The sequence below is a fragment of the Carya illinoinensis genome, chromosome 5 (assembly GCF_018687715.1).
Source record: "Carya illinoinensis cultivar Pawnee chromosome 5, C.illinoinensisPawnee_v1, whole genome shotgun sequence".
Classification (NCBI taxonomy): domain Eukaryota; kingdom Viridiplantae; phylum Streptophyta; class Magnoliopsida; order Fagales; family Juglandaceae; genus Carya; species Carya illinoinensis.
In genome coordinates, this window is record NC_056756.1 from 24,087,615 (window position 1) to 24,109,009 (window position 21,395).

A 21,395-nucleotide genomic window follows, 5' to 3' on the forward strand; every position below is an offset into this window, starting at 1 on the left:
TTTTAATTAAGAAGACAAACCAATACGCTGGTTGCGTACCAAAACTCGGCCAGGAGAAATGCACATGCAAGCAGACGTAAACCAATAAATAATTGTTTAGGATGTGGCCAATATTAGGCAATATATGCTACTGAGTTCTGAGGAGTGAAAAAAGTCAATCATCTGTGTCTGTCTCGCTCGCATTCCACCGACTCCACCACCCCCCCCCCCCCCCCCCCCCCTCTCTCTCTCTCTCTCTCTCTCTCTCTCTCTCTCTCTCTTTTTCTGTTTTTGGTACCACATCTCTCGTTTAAAAATTTGATGGAAGACTAGCTGCTGATGCTGTGGTCTTTTGACGTCTGTCTGAGCTGTGGTCGTAAAGTGCGGAATTGAATGGCTGGCTTAACCGAAGAGCCGCTTCCGTACAGAATCATGGAACAGGATGCTTCATCTTCATCTTCTCATTCGAGCCCGACCGACGCTGTGTCTTTCTTTGGGCTGTGTTTGGTGCTCGGAATCGCTTGTAGGCACCTCCTGCGTGGGACCAGAGTCCCTTATACATTGGCCTTGCTCATCCTCGGCATTGGCCTCGGATCCATTGGTATTTGCTTTATTTCCATTTCGAATTTGTTACTCTCTCTCTCTCTCAAAGTGTTATTTGTTTTGACCATCGGTTCTAGCTCTGTCTTATCATGGACTCATCTAAGTATCTTCGATGTTTGCTTATATAAAAAAAAAGTATCTTTGAAGTTTCAATAACTGATAGGCTGTTTACAAAGTATAATTCATTTACGTATTATTTACACAAAGCTTTTCAGTTTCTCTTTTAAGCAAACAACCAAAGAGTCTAGAGAGCATAAAGAAATTTAAGAGTACTTATGTCTTTTGGAGACAACACCCAAAGGAGGTTCATGGCCAAGGGTAAAGTTGTTACTGTGTAATCTTGTTCAACCCCTAAATTTGGTGGAGTTTTGCTATGTACAAGCAAAACTGCGTACTAATCTGTGTACTAATACTAATTTCTTCATATTCAAAATTTAAATTAACACTGCTTTCAATAAAATTTGTTTTTTGATCAATCACATGAGATTGGTACACATTAGTGCACAATTATACTTGCAACTAGATTTTTTCAATTTGGTGACAGCGGGTATGCAAATGGTATATAATATATACACCTGAACATTAGAAGGGAAAACAGGAGAAATCTTGATATCGAAGATACTGATTGCAAATACAAGGGACCACCTCAGGAAGGCCCAGCCATATATGGCTCATACTCCAAAAGAATTAGTCCATTACAATTGGAGTTTCTTGAAATTGTTAGGGTGAACACAAAAAAATAGAGGAATATTTTCTAACATTCTTTGTGCAAATTAAATCGACAATCTAATAAAAATAAACTCAACCAGAATAAAGAAAATCAAGCAACCCACAAGCAAGAGACCCAAGAATTTTATGTGGAAAACCCTCAAATGTGAAGGGAAAAACTATGGGACCTAGTCTAGGTTAAAACTTCCACCATCAACAATAAAGGTTATAGATTGTCTTCTATAGAGCAATCTCTAGAGGCTAATGGTACATCAAGAATATCTGTATTCTTGGTTTAACACATAATCATCACCATACAAAATGCATATCAACCAGGGCAACAAAAAAGATTTCACCAAATGGGTATTTGTAGACTTGTAGTAAACAATTAGAGAGGAATTTTAACGATCAGCACCAATCAAAACGAAACTCTCACTGTAAGGAATAAGATACTGAAATCTCATCAAAATCTGACCACTGATAATCCCTCAAAACTCTGGTGGAAGTGTGGGAAAAAGACAAATTTTCACTCATCGTACATACGGCGCCGCAACTCCCTCTCTTTCTTTTCTCCTTTTATTTTCACTCTCTAACACACACGGCACATCACTTATAAAACACAAAACCTACCTTTAGAAAATTACCCAGTTGCCACTAAGTGGCTCACATGGGTTTCTCTCACTTGGCGGGACCTACCCAACAGAATTCATTATAAAAGACTATAAATCTTGTCTTCCAAGTAATGTGGAATGCCATTCACCACCTTGTCATACTAAAATTGGGAACATGGATTCATGGGAAAAGAGAAGTAAATGTACTTCTCTAAAAAAGTGAAAAATATGCAGGGAGATTAAATTTTTGTTAGTCATTGAGAAAATATTTGCTTCTATGATCATCTTGTATACGTATTTTATGTCTGTACTTTTTTAAATTAATATCTATAAGTACTTATCCTGAAATAGAAAAAAAGATTTGCGTCTAAGTAAGAGAAGTCTTGATCATAATAATATTCCATTTCCAAAATCTTAAAACTCCTACAACCATTGGTTGTAGAAATATAAAGAGTCCTGCTGGAATTCAAAATACTATATTCTACTTGCATCCACATCAAATCATGGGCATCACTTTGCCCATTATTCCATGAGTTGATGAAAACGGTGCTCCTTTCTTAATTTGGTCGATAGTTTTGGTACATACGTGAAGAACTGTGAAAGAAGTAGAGACCACCTAGGAAAACTAAAAAAAGACACCATGTGTATAGCAAATTTGCTCAATTTAACAGTAATGCTATGCCATTAACTTTGTCCTGTTTGTAACAATAGATTTATTGTAGGTAGTGTCCTTCCTTCAAGTGATGAAGTAGTTGGGTTACAATGTACTCTATTCTGGCGATCATGATGATGAATATGATTGCATAATAATTCATTTTGTTTCGAATGCTGATGCCACTAGGAGAAATATGAGCTATTTAATCGTGGGTATTTGGAGATGTAATTCATGTTGTATGTGGAGTATGTGAGATTTACTTATGAGTAGGTGTTTTGAAGTATTATTGTTGATATGGAATTTGTAAGTACCATTTATGGTATAGAATTGCTAGAAATTTCATACTGTGAAAATTTTTATTTATTTTGTTTTGGACCATGAACTTGAGGGGTTCTTTTGACTTTGGTGAACTATAAATAAAGCTTGTGGAGATGGTTACCAAATAATTAAAGAATAATTTCCAGTAAACATTGGCATTGAATAGAAGATGAAATTCGACTGTTATTGCATTTTTTTGTAAGCAAGAATAAGTTTAATTAGAATTAGGACTGACCTAATTCGCAGAACAGTGCTGAAGGCACAACTGAAAATTAAATTACTGAAGAAATTCATTGCAGCTATGAAATAGGAAACAGAAGAAACAAGGATGCCTCCAAAAACAAGCATACAGTTATCCAATAATGTTATTCCTGCTATTTTTTGAGCTAATAAATCTTCTCTTTGTGCCCAACATAGATGCTTTGATCACTTCGCTTCACATTTTGTTTCTATACTATGGTGGTAGATAGTTTGGTGGGTCTTGAAGTAAATATTGTGATAGGTTGAGTGCGAAAAACCATTTTGGTACCTGAATGTTTCAAACACCTGGCAGCTTTATGCTTATTTTGATTTTTTTTTGCCTTTAAGGTTTCATCTTTAAACTCTGCTCATTTGGTTGATTCCTTAGATGTGTTTGGATTTATATTTTGTTTGAAATTAATGGTAACTTGAGGTTGATTGATGTACAGAATATGGTACTCACCATCGATTGGGGAAGATTGGCGAAGGCATTCGACTTTGTAAGTTAATTATATACTTACTTAACTACAACACCTAAGATAGGCTTGGCCTGCCACAGTCAGTTTTTGACTCAAGGAGTCTCTCTCTCTCTCTCTCTCTCTCTCTCTCTCTCTCTCTCTCTCTCTCTCTATTTTTTTAATTTTTAATATATTAGCTACCAAAAAGGATAGATGTTTTTAATATGCAGGGGCAAATATTGATCCTGACCTTCTGTTGGCTGTTTTTCTTCCTGCACTTCTTTTTGAGAGCTCATTTTCCATGGAAGTGCACCAGATAAAGGTTTTGGTTCTCTAACTCTCAGGACTAATATTCGAGTTTTTGTTAGTGGAATTGTTTTTTAACACATTTGATTTGTAGACTTGCATACTCCCTTTTTTTCACTGTTCCACCCACTGGCAAAGACTGTAACACCCCGCTCCCCATAGCTAATAATAAAGTCACTTTTAAAAATCATAAATCATAAAAAATTTATTAAAAATTTTTGAACTTTTTTTTTTATAAATTTATATATCATAAAAAATACTAAAATCATAAATCAGAGTTTGCGGAAGTATTTATAAAAAATTTCTCGAACTTTCTACTATAAAAATCATAACTTAAAATCTCTGATACGATCTAGGCCACTTCATGCCTCCTTGGACTAAGTCCCGTTCTGCAGTTATACATTCATACAAATTCTGACTTAGGGTGGTTTAAAAATATAAAAACAAAATAAAATGAGTTGATGGCTCAATAAGAAACCCATCATAGCGTAAACATACTTAACATAAGGTTTTCATAAAATATTTCATGCTGAGAACTTAAAATCATGATCATCCATAAGTTGGTTATGACATGCATGACTTATCTTGGCTTATTTGACTTATCTTACTTATCATATTGGCCCACACATTTAACCCTATATGTGAGGTTGTGTACCGGCCCCACATCCCGCTGCCGTAAGAGGAGCTGCTAGTAGTATGCTAGATACCATGGTGGACAATGCTTAACTCTGTGGCTTGTACATCCACCCATAAATCGTATTGGTACCATGCATTTGAATGACCATCTTGTCAAACTGTGAATATCTTACATTTGATCTTATGGAAGCTTACGTGTCTTATCCAACGTGAGATGCATGATACATACATAACTATAATATGCAGAAGAAAACATGATGACTGTTGTGCTTGCAAATATTATGACATGCGTGATACATAAACATTGACTTTCAATGAACTGGCTTTAATAATAATATATATAACTAGCTAATTATGCTAATCCTAATTTATGATCAAGCTACTTACCTCGTAGTGTTGTTTCTGAAATTTCACTTCATAACTGGTTACCTATACAAGGTACTATGCATTACTAAATTTCTAGAAATACATATTATAATACTATATTTACTTAAATAGATAGTATGGAAATAATTTAATAATTTATTTTTTATTAATAAATACATGTAAAGTGACCCAAAATGGCTACAACTAAGAGATATAGACTAAGGGGCAATATGGTAATTGACTGTCCCATGTTTCTTAAACTTACAAAAAGCTACAAGACAATTTACTTGTAAAAGGAGTTAAGGGCCATGGTGTAATTTAGTTAAAAAGGAATCTATGCATTGGTGAAGGCTATTGCTTCTTTTTCATTTTTAGAGGAATCAGTTGAAACCCATACGGTTTCGGTGCTGAGAGAGTGAATAAAGTGAGAGAGAGAGAGAGTTGTGAGAGAAAAATTTAGAGAAAGAGAAATAGAGAGAAAGAGAGATTAGAGCTTACAGAGAGGATGAGACCGCGTGACAAGCTTGGCATTGGGTTCGGCCGCTGCACTTACGGATGTTTATGGTTTTTCAAAATAACACACGGAAGTGAAGATATTTATAGAGAGATTTGGGAGAGGGTGTCGACGAGTTTGAGTTGGACTTGGTCGTGATTATTCAATAAGAGAGTTTGAATTTAAAAACATGATCTAATAGTTCATTTAATTTAGGATTGGCAGTGACTGAGACTGCGTTGGGTACTTCAATTAGTGATGATTTTAAATTGAAATAAATTTATAATGGTCGATCTTTAAATTAGAAAAGGAGTCTAAATCGTTCAATAAATAATTAATAGAATTTAACCTAGTTATTGAGCCTAATTAAAACTTCTAATCAACCTCAATGATAGGATACCCCAAGACCAAGTGGTGAAAGCCTTGGTCTTGGTGTATCACTCCCCTCAAGGTCCAAGGTTCAACACCTCATGAGTGCAAACAATCCTTTGGGGCCACATCCCTAGTGAATAAGTTAGCGATTTAACTAGTTCCGTGTAGGGAAACTTCTGATGGTTAGGTGCATGGGATTGGGGTTTACTCTGCAGAGGTGGTTTCGAAGGGCCTTGCCTTGGAGACATTCCCTGGCATTAGAAAAAAATGAAGCTTATTTAATATGACCCATTAAATATAATTTAGGTTCAATAAAAATTTTCAATATTTTAACCTTAGAATTATTGGGCCGGGTTGATACAAACACTTCCTCTCCACATATTGTGTAACACCCCCTTCTCATAGGGCTAGGAACTGGGTGTGGGGGCAGTGGCTTAATTTGTTTGTCGGTGGTGGTGTGAGGAGCAGAAAGTGAAGAAGTTGTACGTGGGGCTGGTTTTGTTGGTCTGAGTTATAAGAGAGAAAACAGACGGAGGGAGAGAGCTTGGGTGCATGATAAAGAGGGGGCTTATGTCAAAGGAATCTGCTGGCCATTTAAAGTCAGCAGATTCTATCCATTTAAAGTCAGCAAATTCTATCCATTTAAAGTCAGCAGATTCTATACCTTGTACAGCTTTGATAGCTATCTTCTATATTTGTAAATCTTTTATTCTTTCCTTAATTAGGATATACCAGCTGTAGGCTATATTTAGGCAAATCTGTATATGGTAGTTTAGCTGATTTTAAGGGCAGAAGATTAGCTTGTATTCTGTATATATAAATGGGAATTCTCCATTGAGAGATGCACATTTTTTGCTCAAAGATCTCTAAGTTTGTCAGCTTATGCATGGAATATATATAAAAGGGAAGAGAAGGGCATTCGGCAAGAGGAATTTGGGTTGGAGAAAGTGGTATGAGGGAGAAGTACTCTAGGTGCAGTGCATGGATATGAGTTTAGAGAGAGAAAAATGTAGTTGTCATGTTGCAATAGGGGTGTAGTGGGTGTGAGGGTCTGGGCGTTGTCCAATTACCTGAGTGTTGTCGGTTTGGGCTTGTCAATGGGCTAACTCTATAGGCCCATGGGCATATCGAGTGTTTATCCATCCAAAAGTCTCAATTGGGCTACGTATAAAATTTATATGCAAGTGACAATATTGTAATACCATTAATAGGGCTGGATACTACTTGACAAGCTGCTCGAGATCGGCTCAATCAAACTCGAGTTCAGCTCGATTCATTTATTAAATTAGCCATCCGTGAACACAAAATTATGATCTATTATTAAAAGAAACAACCTGTATAAAGCTTGGTTCGACTTGTATAAGCTTGTATGAACTAGAACAACTTCATATTTATTATTTGTTTATAGTATAATTTTAACTTTATGATGAGAATATCTTAATTATTAAAAGGACAAGGAAATCATGTTGTTCCTTTATACCATGTGCAAAGATACTCTTTGGTGTACTAAACTTACCATCTAATAGGCCTAGGTCCTAAAGCTTTTGGGATACATAAAAGTTCTTTTAAAGATTTGCTCAATACGTGGTAGAAACTTGCTGAAATCCTTCTTTTTATTCAGACCCTTGGCTGAATTATAGTAAGCATCAATTGCTTGATTTCCACCATGTATATGCTACTGTTTAAGTGGCTTAAAAGGTCTACTTTGCAAGGGCCACTTTAAGCCCTCTATAACTCCCTGGGCAGGTCTGGTCTTAGGCCCAGAAACAAGATTATAACCTAAAAACTGCCGAGTATGTGTTCGAATGGTATGACGAACAGCAGCCAAGTGGAGATGACGTGGAGCTTGCATGAACTGACTCACCTGCTGGACAGCAAAGGAAATATCAGGGCGAGTAATAGTCAAATAATTTAGACTCCCCACTAATTGTTGATACATAGTGGGGTCAGAGAGGAGATCACCCTCTTCCCGACGATACTTCGTGTTTACTTCTAGAGGAGTATCCACAGAAGAAGTATCCTGAAGACCAGCCAAAGTAATCAGATCCTGAGTGTATTTATGCTGATTAAAAAAAAATGCCAGAAGGATTAGTATGGACTTATAACCCCAAGAAGTAAGTAAGAGGACCAAGATCCTTCATATGAAAGGAGGCTTGGAGATGATGCTGTAATTGGGTGATCAGAGCAGAGTCCGTCCCAGTAATAACAATATCATCAACATAAACCAAAAGAAGGACAATGCCAGGAGATGTCTTGCAGAAAAATAAAGAAGAATCAGGGTACTCTGCTTAAAAGAAAATTGAAGCAAAGTGGAGCGAAATTTATCAAACCATGCTCGGGGAGCCTGTTTCAGCCCATACAACGATCTTTTCAATTTACAGACATCCGAGGAGGAAGTTGAGGACAAACCAGCGGGAAGGGTCATGTAGATTTCTTCTTTGAGATCACCATGAAGAAAAGGCATTTTTGACATCCATTTGATGAAGAGGCCAGCCTTGGGAGGCAGCAACCGAGAGAATAGTCCGAACCGTAGTCATCTTGGCAACCGGAGCAAAAGTCTCCTCATAGTCCACCCCATATTCTTGCTGATTACCAAGTGCAACCAACCGGGCCTTATATCGATCCAGAGTTCCACTAGAACGCAGCTTGATGGAATAAACCCATTTGCAACCAATAGCTTTCACTTGAGCAGGACAAGGGACGACATCCCATGTATGATTATCCTGAAAAGCCCGAAGTTCCTTGGCCATTGCCGCACGCCAACATTCATGTTTAGCGGCCTCACAGTAACCTGACGGGATGGGAATGGAGGACAGAGTAGCATGAAGAGAAGTATAAGAGAAACCATATCGGTCTGATGGATGAGATACTCTAGTCGAACGGCGAGGAACTGTGGTAGTAGGTAGATCACCTGTAGAGGATGCAAGCTGAACAGGCTCAGATGGTGGACCAGTCTTAGGAAGGGGCAAAGGAGGGCGTTGTCTTTCATATACAAGTCCAGATTTGAAACGGTTAGGAAAAGAAACCGGGTCATCAAAATTAGGCAAAGCGTGCATCTCAGGCAAAGACTCAACAGAAGAAGGAAAGAAGGACTGATTCTCAAAAAACACAACATGACGAGAAATACGAAATCGGTTAGAGCATGGACCAAAGCAAACATAGCCTTTGTGAGAAGCACTATAACCCATAAAAGTGCACCTAACAGATTGAGCAGATAAGTTATGTCGTTCATGGGAAGGCAAATGAACAAAGCAGACACAACCAAAAGTATGCATATCAAGGTAGGTAGGATGTTGACGATAAAGACGAAAGTAAGGACACTCAAAATTCAAGACATTGGAGGGAAATCTATTAATTAAATATACTGCTGTAGATAAGGCTTCGACCCAGAATTGAGGGGGAACAAAGGATTGGAATAGTAACGTACGAACAACATCCAACAAATGTCTATTTTTTCGTTCAGCAACACCATTTTGTTGAGGTGTATACGGACAAGAACGCTGAGAAACAATGCCTTTTTGATTAAGAAAATCATGAAACTCATGAGACATGTATTCATCACCTGAATTAGACTGCAAAATTTTAATGCTAGAAGAAAATTGGGTTTCAACATAAGCAGTAAATTGTTGAAAGACAGAGAAGACCTCAGATTTTGAGCGAAGAAAATAAATCCAAATATACTTCGTATAATCATCAATGAACGTAACAAAATATTTATAATTTGCGTGGGGATAATAGGAGAAATGCCCCACGTATCACTATGAATCAAATCAAAACAACGTTCAGCATGAGTACTATGAGAAGGAAAAGCAAGAGACTTACTTTTGCCTAATTTACATGTGGAACAATCAAAAGAGAGAGAAGAAAATTGATCTTTATTGCCTAACAAACCAGAGTTTATGACATGAGATAAAATAATGGAATTAGGATGACCTAACCGTTTGTGCCACACTTTACACTTATTGTTCACAGTGTTACAAGCAAATGAAATGACTTCAAGAATGGAAAAATGTAAAGGAAATAAATGTCCAACTTTAGGCCCCTTTGCGAGTATCTTGCCCAACACCTGATCCTACACAAGACAACCACCACGAGAAAAACGAACATCACAGTTGTTATCAACCAATTGACCCACTGAAATAAGACTAGTAGAAAGCTGAGAAGATACAAAAACATCTCTAATAGTGGAATCCATATCCCCAATAGCATGAATAGGTAACTGACTACTGTTAGCAATCTGAATGTGTGCCGATCTAGTATAAGGCCGAACATTGCTAAGTGTATCAGAAGAACTAGTTATGTGATTGGATGCACCCGAATCAACAAGCCATGAGGGAGAAAGGGAACCGTTACCTTGCAGCCCTAAGGCTGAAAAAGCGGAAAGAATCATCTGCTGAATCTTCTTAGTAGTAAGAGTAGATGAGTCATCAACAATAGTAGAAGAAGCGGAACCCACAGTAGCCCGATAAGCATTAGCCTGACGATTTTGGGGATGAGTAGGATAATCTTTGATAATATGCCCAGGCTTCTTACAGTAGTTGCAAGATTTTCGTGCACAATTATTAGCAATATGTCCGTATTCTTTGCAATTGAAACATTGAATTGTCCGCATGTCTCATCCCTTGCCTTTTCTGTGAGTAGCATAAGCCACTGTAGTGGGTATCATTTTGTCGTGCTGATAAGTAGCTTGGGTGGCAAGGCGCTGCTCCTCACGAAGTAACTCCCCAAAACAAATATCCAAAGACGGCACAGGAGCACGATTCATCAAATTAGAGTGAGTGACCTCAAATTCAAGACGTAACTTCATTAAAAATTGATCTTGCTTGCTTTGCTCATGAGCTTCCTGCACAACAGAGAGAGACTCTTCTGGTACCTTGGCATAAATTATGTTAGTAAATTCTCCCCAGAGATTATTAAATCCAGAAAAATAATCCTGAATGGAGAGATTGCCCTGAGTGTAACTGGCAATTTCATACTCTAACTGAGACTATCGAGCCGTATGGTCCTGATTATACACCTTTTTTAAATATTTTCACATAGATTTAGTAGTCTTATAAGGCCCCAGATTAAGAACAATAAGAGGATCAACCGATGCTAAAATCCATGTCATCACCCTAGCATCTTTGATCTGCCACTAAGCTAATTTAGGAAGCTCAGTAGGAGCTGGATCACTCTCATCAATATGACCCCATAACTCCTTTCACGTAACAAATAAACGGAATTGAAATTCCCATGTAGAATAATTTTTACCCGTGAATTTCACGATAAAAGACTAGGAAGACATGAGACCCGTAAGTAAAAAAAATAAGCACACGCCTAACAAAGATAATACCTGACCAACCGAAATTTGCTGACAATCCAAAAGAAATAAAGAAGCTGCCGACACACAAAAAATGCACAAGCAGCTGCTGCTGAGACCAAAGAAATTCACAAGAATCTGCTGCCGACACAACCCACAAAGCCGAAATGGAAAAAGGCAACAGAATTTCACAAAACAGCAACAGAAAAGGCAACAGAGAGTGCCGACCAGGAGCCTGAAACCAGAGCCTCGCAACAGGAAGCCGAAAGCCACAAAACAACGCTTAACCCACGACCAGACTGCACCGAAAATCACCCAGAGAGGACCGAATCACCAGAACAGCACCAAAAGACAGAACAGATGCTGCTGAGAACGCCAAAAAGAAAAGCCCGAAAGAAACAAAAACGTAAGACTAGTAACCTGCTCTTGATACCATGTCAAATGGATTGAATACCTCCATTGTGAGGATTTAAAGGCACCAAAGTGCAGCAGACATGGCTAGAATTAAGCCTAAATTACAATAACTAAAATTTGTCTACGTATGGAAACTAGCACCCTGTACAGATTTTAAGTAAAGAAATATATACAAGTGTCTAAAGATAAATAAGGAAACACAGAGCATATCACGCTAACATTCTTGTGGGCTTTGTAACCAGCCATGTGTTTCTGGAGTTTTACTTGCTGTGACTCCAAGGTATGCCTCATACTAAGGAAATGTGAGTCGCTGAAAGATGGTCCTTGGAGAAGCATTTGGAGGACTAAGATGCCTTTAAAGGTTGCATTCTTCATATGGACGTGTTGCTGAGAGTCAAAGAAACAGGTATTGGTGAATCATATGGGTATTGCTAGAATATGGTTTGGACATTTAGATTTATGCTAAAATGGAGCTTTAGGTCTTTTATCGCAGTCAGGATTTAGGTTGGAGAGACAGCAAAATAGATGATGGTTTTTTGTTTGCTGGTATTGTGGAGAACTAAAACAAGAAGTCTTTTTTTTGCATAGAAAGAAAGGAAGAAAGGGGAAAACAGAATCAGGGGATAGGCGTTACCTTGATAAATAAAAAATAATTAAAATAAGAAGAATGCAGAGGCAATGGCAAACAACTGTAAAATGAGCCTAATCATCAAAGAGCAAGGACAAGAATCTGAAGAAGGCCAGATCTATGATCAGACAAACGCAAGGTACCCCAAACATGTAAGATTCGTATGGAAAACATTCTTCGACACCCATATATGACCCTCATCATTTCTGAAAGCTTATCTCTGCAGCTCATTCTAGATAAACCCAGTATCAGATGATTCAATGATTACCATTCAATTTATTCTTTGATTATCAGCTTTAATACACCACCAAATCGAAAAGTTGGGGTTGGCTATTGACAATGGGTTCTTTGAGCTCATGACATCATGACATTCCGTGATGATCAGAACTGAATCTAATATCTGTTGCCCCTTGATGAAAGCATTTTGAGAGCTGGATATAGTATTTGCTAATAGTATCTTCAATTGAATAGCTAAGACTTTGGAGATAATTTTATAGATGCTCTACCCAGGCTTCAAAGACTTTTGCTCTTTTTATTCTTCTTATCAGTTGGGTGTTTCCTTTGCGTACTCCATGTGTACTTGGGTTGTGCCCCTTTTGCTTTTAATAAAATGCATTAATTGTGAAAAAATACACCATCAAATTGATCACATGATTTCTGCATCAGCAAAAGACAATGAAATGAGAGAACACAAGCACTTAAAATCTCTGGCAGCTGTAGAAGAAATATAGTGATCAAATGATTAACTATCAGATGCTAATTTCTAATTACTGTGTAATGACCAAGTTTTTGCTTCTACAATGATTAACTGTCAGAAGCTAATTAGAAACTGCTGTACACACAACAAAAGCAACTTCAAGAGAGATAATGGCAATTGCTTCCTCATGTTCATGGAATCGTAGCAAGAATAGTCAATCAAATTACTTCATTGTGTCTTGTTCATATCATCATCCTGCAAAATGATATTTTCACCTTAACGAAAGAGATATCTTCATAGAATTTTAAGTACCCTATTTAGCTCATTGATATGTATGATTGTTAATGACTTACTCTGTTGGAGCAATTGTAGCTTCAGGCAAGTCATCAGTATTTTTTCAGAATTTAGTTGAACTAGCTGTTTCCCACTCTTTTTATGCGCAGAGGTGTCTTGCACAAATGATAGTCCTTGCTGGTCCAGGTGTTTTGATTTCGACCTTCTGTCTTGGTTCTGCTTTGAAGGTATCCTTACCTTGCTGCTTAGACTACTTGTTTGTATCACATAATCATGCCTGTGATATCCTGCAGTTCACTTTCCCGTACAACTGGAGTTGGAAAACATCATTGTTGCTTGGGGGACTTCTGAGTGCCACGGATCCTGTAGCTGTTGTTGCTTTATTAAAGGATCTTGGTGCCAGTAAAAAACTAAGTACAATAATTGAAGGAGAATCCTTGATGAATGATGGGTATTTATTTTCGATGATCTACTACTATTTTTATTTTTGTTTCTGGTATTGCCATTTAAATTATATGTTTAGCTTTTGAAATCTACCTGTTCTTGTGTATGTATGTTCCCTCCATCCTAAATTGAGTCTTAGTTTTCTCTTTTGGGATGTCTCAAATGAATGCCCCCTATCAAAGTCAAACCATTTTCACCTATATTTGAGAGTTGCAAGCCCCATTTTTGATAACGATGAGGACTGAGGAGGCATCTCCGATTCTCTATGATTTCCCTACACCTCAGCATCTCAAACCTTACGTCAATCTGGCTGGCATTGTGGCAAGGAGGTTCTTGAAGGCAGCTTGTCAAAGGGAACTGGTACAATTTCAGTGTTTGGAGTTGGAATAGGTAGTGAACGGGCTGATCAGACAAGTGCACGTGGGCTTGGGGGTGGGCTATGGTTTATGAGTCTGCAAACTTTGCCGGTCTGCAAGATTGATAGGCTTTACTAAAACCAAGTCAAGCGGGCCCAAACCCAAGGCTATGGAGAGGGGTAAAGTGAAAGTTGCGCTGAACTTACGTTGTAGACAAAGTGTCGAAGAATTTGGTCCTTGTACAAGTTGTAGAGGGTGGCGTGATGGACTCAACCTTTGGTAGTGGAGTCTTTGAGCATTTTCTGCAAGGTCTAGTGTTGGTTCCGAGCTTGTGGAGTGGATGTGGAATCAGTGTGGTAGGCAATGCAAGGGGGTGGGGGGGCTTGGGATGACATTGTCCCTCTTTGTTCATTACCCCAAAATTCATCCTCTAATTGGGTATGTGAAATCTTTGATTTTTCCTCTTTCTCGATCCCTATCCTGTAGGTACAAGATTTGAATCAATAGAGAAAAAGAACTTGCCATTTGTTGGTTATTAGGGGTATCCTTGACAAAATATCAAGTTGGCTCATTCGTCTTTATATTGATGGTTACATGTGTCAAGATTAGGGTTGAGAGAAAATGAAGGGTAGACCAAAATCATGTCTTACCCTCTCACTACTGCAGTATATATATACTATGGAGTACATTTCACATTTTTACCCTCATTGGGTATTATGCCCTTTAACCCTCCCCCTCAAGCTGGAGCATATATGTCATATAAACCCAACTTGGAACAAGTAAGTTTCAACCGAATATGACATAAAGAATTAGTAGATACATCTGCAAGTTGTTCTACATACTTCACAAAAGGTCTAGAAATATCACCACTAAGCATTTTATCAAGAATGAAATGACAATCAATTCTATATTCAATGAAACACCAAATTAGAGGCAATATGTGTTGTAGCTTGATTATCACAAAACAATTGGAGAGGAGTAAGTGCTGGAAAACCAATCTCTTGAAGAAAGTGTTGTAACCATGTCATCTCACTAGTACCTCGAACTATTGCCTTGTCTTTTGCTTCTGCACTAGAATTAGCTACTGCTGTTTGTTTCTTACTTTTCCATGTAACCATATTACCTCCCCAGAAGGTACAATATCAAGTAGTAGATCGTCTATTTGAAGAAGACCTTGCCTAATCAGCATCTAAAAAGGTTTCCACTCGAAGATGTCCATTTGCCCTGTTTAGGAATCCAAGACCAAGAGCTTGCTTAAAATAGTGAAGAATATGGCTTACACCATCCCAATGTGAGACTCGTGGAGCTTCCAAGAGTTGACTCAATGCATAAGAAATGTCAGGTATGATGATAGTAAGATAACTCAACTTTCCAACAAGTCAACAATATGTACTTGGATCTTCAAACAACTCTCCTTTTTTTGAGAAAAGTAAGAAGTATATTAATAAAAGAATAGGCAAAAGTCTCGTTCAGTACAAAGAATGTCCTAACTACGTAGGAACGAAAGAAATAAGGAAATCATGAAAATCTTGGCCATTAAAATTAACAGCGATGGCCCAAGTACAAAGAGTTCTAAAAAAGAAAGCTTTCAGCTCCTCCATCGATCTCTCTTTGTCCTCGAATGTCCGTGCATTGCGCTCCTGCCATACGCACCACATGATGCAAATCGGAATCATCTTCCATAAAGCCTTAATCTGGTTGTTACCCCTTAGGTCAGTCCAGCTAGCTATAGTGTTGCCACTACGGTCTCCGACATAACCCAACCCAAGTCTAGTTTGCTAAAAACCTCGTTCCACAACCCTCTAGCTACCTTGCAGTGTAGTAGAAGATGATCCACAGATTCTCCCCCGTTTCTGCACATATAACACCAATCTACAATGATCACCTTTCGTTTTCTTAGATTGTCCGTTGTGAGGATCTTCCCCAAGGCAACTGACCATACAAAGAAGGTAGCTTTGAGGGGCGCCTTGTGTTTCCACAGTCTTTTCCATGAAAACTGAGAGTGATGCGTTTGTGTTAGGGACTTGTAGAACGTGCGTACCGAAAACTAGGGCTGTACACCAAACCGAGGAACCGACCTCCACCGACAGAAACCGGCCGCGGGACGCCGGAACCGGCCGAAACCGGCGAAGAACCGGTCGGCGTTCGAGGTAAATATATAGAAACCGACGTCGGCCGGTTCGGTTTCGGTTCTCCTGTGCGAAAAACCGCTGAACTGGCCGACCGGTTCTTATATATACTTTTTCCTTTATTACGTATAGAAACGACGCCGTTTCACTTATGGAAAATTGAAACGGCGTCGTTTTAGATCTAGGAAACACAAAAAAATATAAAGGAACGGAGCCAAACGGCGCCGTTCCAAAATGAGATTAAAATCATCCTAGCCCCTCCTTCTTCGTCCCGTCTCCTTCTTCCAGCCTAGGTTTTCTGCAACATTCCTCGGAGAACTTTCATGGCAGACGACGGCGCCGCTTCCCTCCTTCGTCACAGAGACGCTGAAGGCAGACCGAAGACCGCGCCGACGCAGTCGAGATCGATGGCATCGGTTTTCTTTCCCCCAGTCGATCGGTTTCGGCCGGTTGGAAGAACCCCTCTCCCACGTCGGTGGGGTTTCGGTTTGGCGCCGAAACCGACGCCGACGCATCGGTTTACAGCCCTACCGAAAACATACCTTTGCCTGAAGGTATCCACCACAATAAATCTAAGGGCTGGTTGCTTGGTCTGATTGAGTACAACAAACTTAGGAAGGCTTCAAAATTGTCCAATTCCCAATCTTGTGCCGCCTTATTAAAATTGATGTTCCATTAGATTTGATCCCCTACTACCACCATGACCTCTGCCACCGAAGCCGCTTTGGCGCTTGCAACCATGAACAATGTTGGGAAGAGTTCCTTAAGTGCACAATTACAGCACCATGTGTCGTGCTATAACTTGATTCTATTCCCCTCTCCTGAACGGAAACTGGTGTGCCGAGAGAAGACCCCCCAACCTTGCCTGATATGTTTTTACAACCCCACACCATACGCCCCTCTGACTTCCTTAGTACACCATCCGCCCCATAAACCACCGTACTCACTCTCAATCACCAACTTCCGAAGAGCTTCTTGTTCTCTATGATAATGCCATAGCCACTTAACAAGTAATGCTCGATTAAAAGTTCTCAAGTTTCTAATGCCCAGTCCACCGTTTGCTAGAGGCCTACATACTTGTTCCCACCTAACAAGATGAAACTTGAACTCCTCGCCCATTCCTCCCCACAAAAAATCCCTTTGAAGCTTTTCAATACGAAGTGCCACCCTTGCTAGAATAGGAAATAAGGACAAGAAGTAGGTCGGGAGGTTAGATAAAGTACTCCTGATTAGTGTAGTTCTACCCCCTTTAGATAAATACATTCGCTTCTACCCTACCAATTGACGCTCTATTCTCTCAATTACTGTATCCCGGAGAGCAACCGCTTTCGAAGGAGCCCCTAATGGAAGGACCAGATAATTCATAGGGAGTGAGGCGATCTTGCATCCCAGAGTATTGGCCAAGAGTCTTAACCGCGGAACGCTTCCGATAGGCATCATCTTTGATTTGTCCAGATTCACTTTCAACCCTGAGACCACCTCAAAGCAGAGTAGTAGTGCCTTCAAAACTCAAACCTGGCTTTGGACCGCCTCGCAGAAAATAAGAGTGTCATCTGCAAACAATAAATGAGAAATGTTAATATTACGCTCTCCCGAGAGACCAATTGAGTATCCATTCATTCTCCCATATGCGGCCAGGATTGAGATCATTCTACTCAAGGCCTCCATCACAATGATGTAGAGTAATGGGGACAATGAGTCTCCTTGTCTCAGGCCTCTTGTGCTATTGAAGAATTCCGTTGGGCTTCCGTTTATTAGAACTGAAAATTTCGCCGTAGAGATACACCAACATATCCAGGAGCGCCATCTCTCCCCAAAACCACACTTTCCCAGAATATATATGAGAAAGTCCCAGTTAACATGGTCATATGCCTTTTCCATGTCTAACTTGCAAATAATCCCTGGAAAGCCCGCTTTCAGTCTACTGTCCAAACATGCGTTTGCAATGAGAACTGCATCTAAAATCTGTCTGTCCTTTACAAAGGCATTTTGAGGTTTTGAGATTATCTTTCCCATTGTCTCGCTAAGACGATTCGCGAGTACCTTAGAATCTTGTAAACCCCATTAACTAAGCTTATGGGTCGAAAATCCTTAACCTCCTCCGCTCCCACTCTTTTCGGTACCAAAGCTAGAAAAGTGGCGTTTAAGCATTTCTCAAATTTTCCAAACGAGTGGAACTCCTGGAACACCTTCATTAGATCCTCCTTTAGCACCTCCCAACATGTTTGGAAGAACCCCATAGAGAACCCATCAGGGCCCGGTGCCTTGTTTACATCCAATATTCTGTTTACCAGGAGGCAATGAACATGATCTCACGTCCCACTATGGTGAAGGGTTGTCATTTCAGTTTCCATAGCTTTCCTCCAATCCAAATGAGATATTGCACCCTTAATTGTCTTGGGAACAATAGTACCAATTTGAGATCAAGGATCCTATTGGCCTGTATTTTGAAGAAGCACTCACTGAATAGTTTGTGTGGAGGCCCAAACTTGATGGATTAGCGCTTGAGATAATTGATCAACCAAGTATTGCTTGGTTGGAGAACCCTTTTGAAGAGGTTGATGTTCATCACGCGGTGAAAAGGATGGATAGAGACAGAGCGCCGGGTCCATATGGTTTAACCATGGAGTTCTTTCAATCTTGTTGGGAGGTATGGTCAAGGAGGAGCTTTTCTCGTTTGGAAATTTGAAAAGAAGCCTCAATTTGATATTTATTGCATTCATCCCCATGAAAGTTGAGGTTTTGGATTGTAGGATTATCACTCTATTAGTCTAGTGAATAGGTTGTATAAGATCGTTTCAGTAGTCCTTGCTAATAGGATGATTGTGGTTATCAAGAAGATCATTTTGAAGTCTCAAAATGCGTTCCTAGGCAGATAAATTTAGACTTGGTGCTCATCACTAATAAATGCATGGATAGCATAATTAAGTCAAGGGTTTCGAGTATATTGTGTGTGTTAGATATGGGGAAGGCCTACGATCATGTTGACTGGGAATTCCTACACTACTTAGTTGGGCGATGTTGCTTTGGGGAGATATGGTGTTATTAGATTATGCATTGTGTTTCCATAGTTTAGTTCTCGGTATTGGATGATCCAATTGGTTTCTTCAATCGTTCATGGGGGTTGAGATGAGGTGATCCTTTATCTCCTTTTCTTTTTGTCATTATCATGGATACTCTTGGTAGAATATTGTCTACTGTAGTTGGGGGTGGTTTTTTCTTGGGTTTCTTGGTGGGGGGAAACTAATTGAGGCATAATTAGTATGCCCATCTATCTTTTGCAGAAAGTACATTGATATTTTGCGAGGCAGACCATGGCTACATCCAATCTTTGAGGGCTTTTCTTCTATGCTTTGAAGTTGTCTTTGGCTTAAATGTAAATGTTTCTAAGCCAGAGCTAGTTGCGGTTGGAAATGTTCTCAGCATAAGGGGTATGACTTTCAAATTGGGATATAAGGTATCTCCACTAGCCATAAAGTATCTTGGCCTTCCGTTGGGAATCTCTTTCAAGGCCAAGACTATTTTGTATGATGTGCTGGAGAAGATTGAGCATAGGTGGGTTGGGTGGAAGAGGACCTATCTTTCAAAATGGGGTTGGACCACCTTAGTTAAGGTGCCTCTGTCAAACCTCCCCCAATATTTCTTATCATTATTCACTCTTCCCGCTTGTGTGGCGTCCTGTATTGAGAAGCTCCACTATGACTTTTTGTGGAGCAAACTAGGTGAGGAGTTCAAGTTCCACCTTATTGGCGCATTTGGAGGCAGGCTGGGGGTTCGTAATGTAGGAGGCGGGAAGGGGGTTTGTAATCTAAGGGCATTCGGCATTATAACCATGAGTAGATGTGTAAACGAGCCGGGTTCGAGCGAGTGGTGGGTGGTCGTCATGTTTGTTTATTTTTTATTCTTATACATCGACTTAGATTTTTGGTTTTCGAACAGCTCAATTATTATTCGAGTGAGTTTAGCTTGTTCACAAGCTACTTCATTTGAACAAAATAGATTATTTATATTGTATTCATAAACTATTACAAACAAACTTTAACTTTTTTTCTAATATCTTTCTAAAATTGATACATACATATATCTATAGTTGTAGTCATAAGGATTCAAGTAATATGTATAATATTAAAAATGTAATTTCCTTTTATCTCTTTATATTTTTAAGATATTTGCATTATAAGCAATACTAGTAAAAATAGTAAATATTAAGTTTTTGAAGTTTATACGAGTTGTATAGTGTAATAATTAATCATAATTTTGGGTTAATGAATAGCTGATTTAATAAACGAATTGAGTAGAATTCGATTTTGACCAAGCTGATCTCAACCATGAGAGGGAGGCCCATTCCAAATATGAAGGTGGTAGTAGGCGGTGTTCCAATGAAATTTGTATGTGGCACATGGAGTGGGGTTGTGGAAAAATAAAAAATAAAATTGGGAGAGGCATTTCGAGACACCAGATTGGTGGTGGGTTATGGGTCTTAAGATTGGTTTTTGGCACAATATATTGGCGATAGGGTCCGTAAGGATCATATTCTGCAGTCCACAAGATTGTGTGTGAGCATGAGGCTTCTGTGGTTGAATTAATGGAAATTTCTAATCGTTCGCATTAGTGCACGCTAGCTTTATAAGGGTGGCCCGTGATTGGGAAGTTGGTACTTCACATAATTCTTCAATTTGCTTTATTCATTCGGAATAAGTAATGAAGAGGTGGCCAAGATGTTCTGGATTCCCTATAGGAAAGGGAAATTCTCTGTACGTTCATTCTATGAGGCCATCACTACTCATGATAAAAATATTTATCCTTAGAGAAGCATCTGAAGGAACAAGGTGCCTCTTAAGGTTGCATTGTTTGGATGAACTACTTCCTCATGAAAGATCTTGACCATGTATAATCTAAGGAAACGTTAAATCAATGTTATTGATTAATGCTGCATGTGCCAAAATAGTGTAGAAACTATGGATCATTAACTCCTTCGATGTGAGGTTGCTAGGGCCATATGGAATGATTTGTCGGTAGAGTTGCATTAGCATGACCAATGCTTGGTAAGTGGTTGATCTTCTTGCTAGTTGCACTACCCCATGCCAAGGATTCAGAATGCGAGTAACCATTGATTTGGAATGTTGAGGGCATTGTGGGTTGAGAGCCCCACATTGTGCATGTTAGGTTGATTGGTTTAAGTGGTTACATTTTTGGCTTCATGATACTTTGTTACGTGTTATTGAGTTGTGATATTTATAACTATGAGCATTGTTGATGTCCATTTCGGCATGCCCACTGCCCTGCTTACCACTTGCAAACAGACTTGACCCTTGGCTATTTAGAGGGAAGCCTTCGACGCTAAAGTTAGTTCCTTTGCCACCACCTATGGGGGAGTTATATAGAAAAA

General features: G+C 39.2%; 1 protein-coding gene across 3 annotated transcripts in view; it reads left to right on the forward strand.

The window, feature by feature from the left end:
* Positions 1-222: 222 nt before the first annotated feature.
* Positions 223-21,395, forward strand: part of LOC122311134 (sodium/hydrogen exchanger 8-like) — a 65,691-nt gene continuing 44,518 nt past the window's right edge. The window contains exons 1-5 of one of the 3 annotated variants that reach the window (XM_043125548.1): positions 223-580; positions 3,564-3,614; positions 3,803-3,894; positions 13,227-13,304; positions 13,371-13,528. In XM_043125548.1, coding sequence (XP_042981482.1) covers positions 373-580; positions 3,564-3,614; positions 3,803-3,894; positions 13,227-13,304; positions 13,371-13,528 — 587 coding nt within the window. In that variant the 5' untranslated portion in view covers positions 223-372. Of the gene's footprint in view, positions 581-3,563; positions 3,615-3,802; positions 3,895-13,226; positions 13,305-13,370; positions 13,529-21,395 lie in introns of those variants that run through there. The other 2 variants (XM_043125549.1, XM_043125550.1) reach the window with 2 other exon arrangements.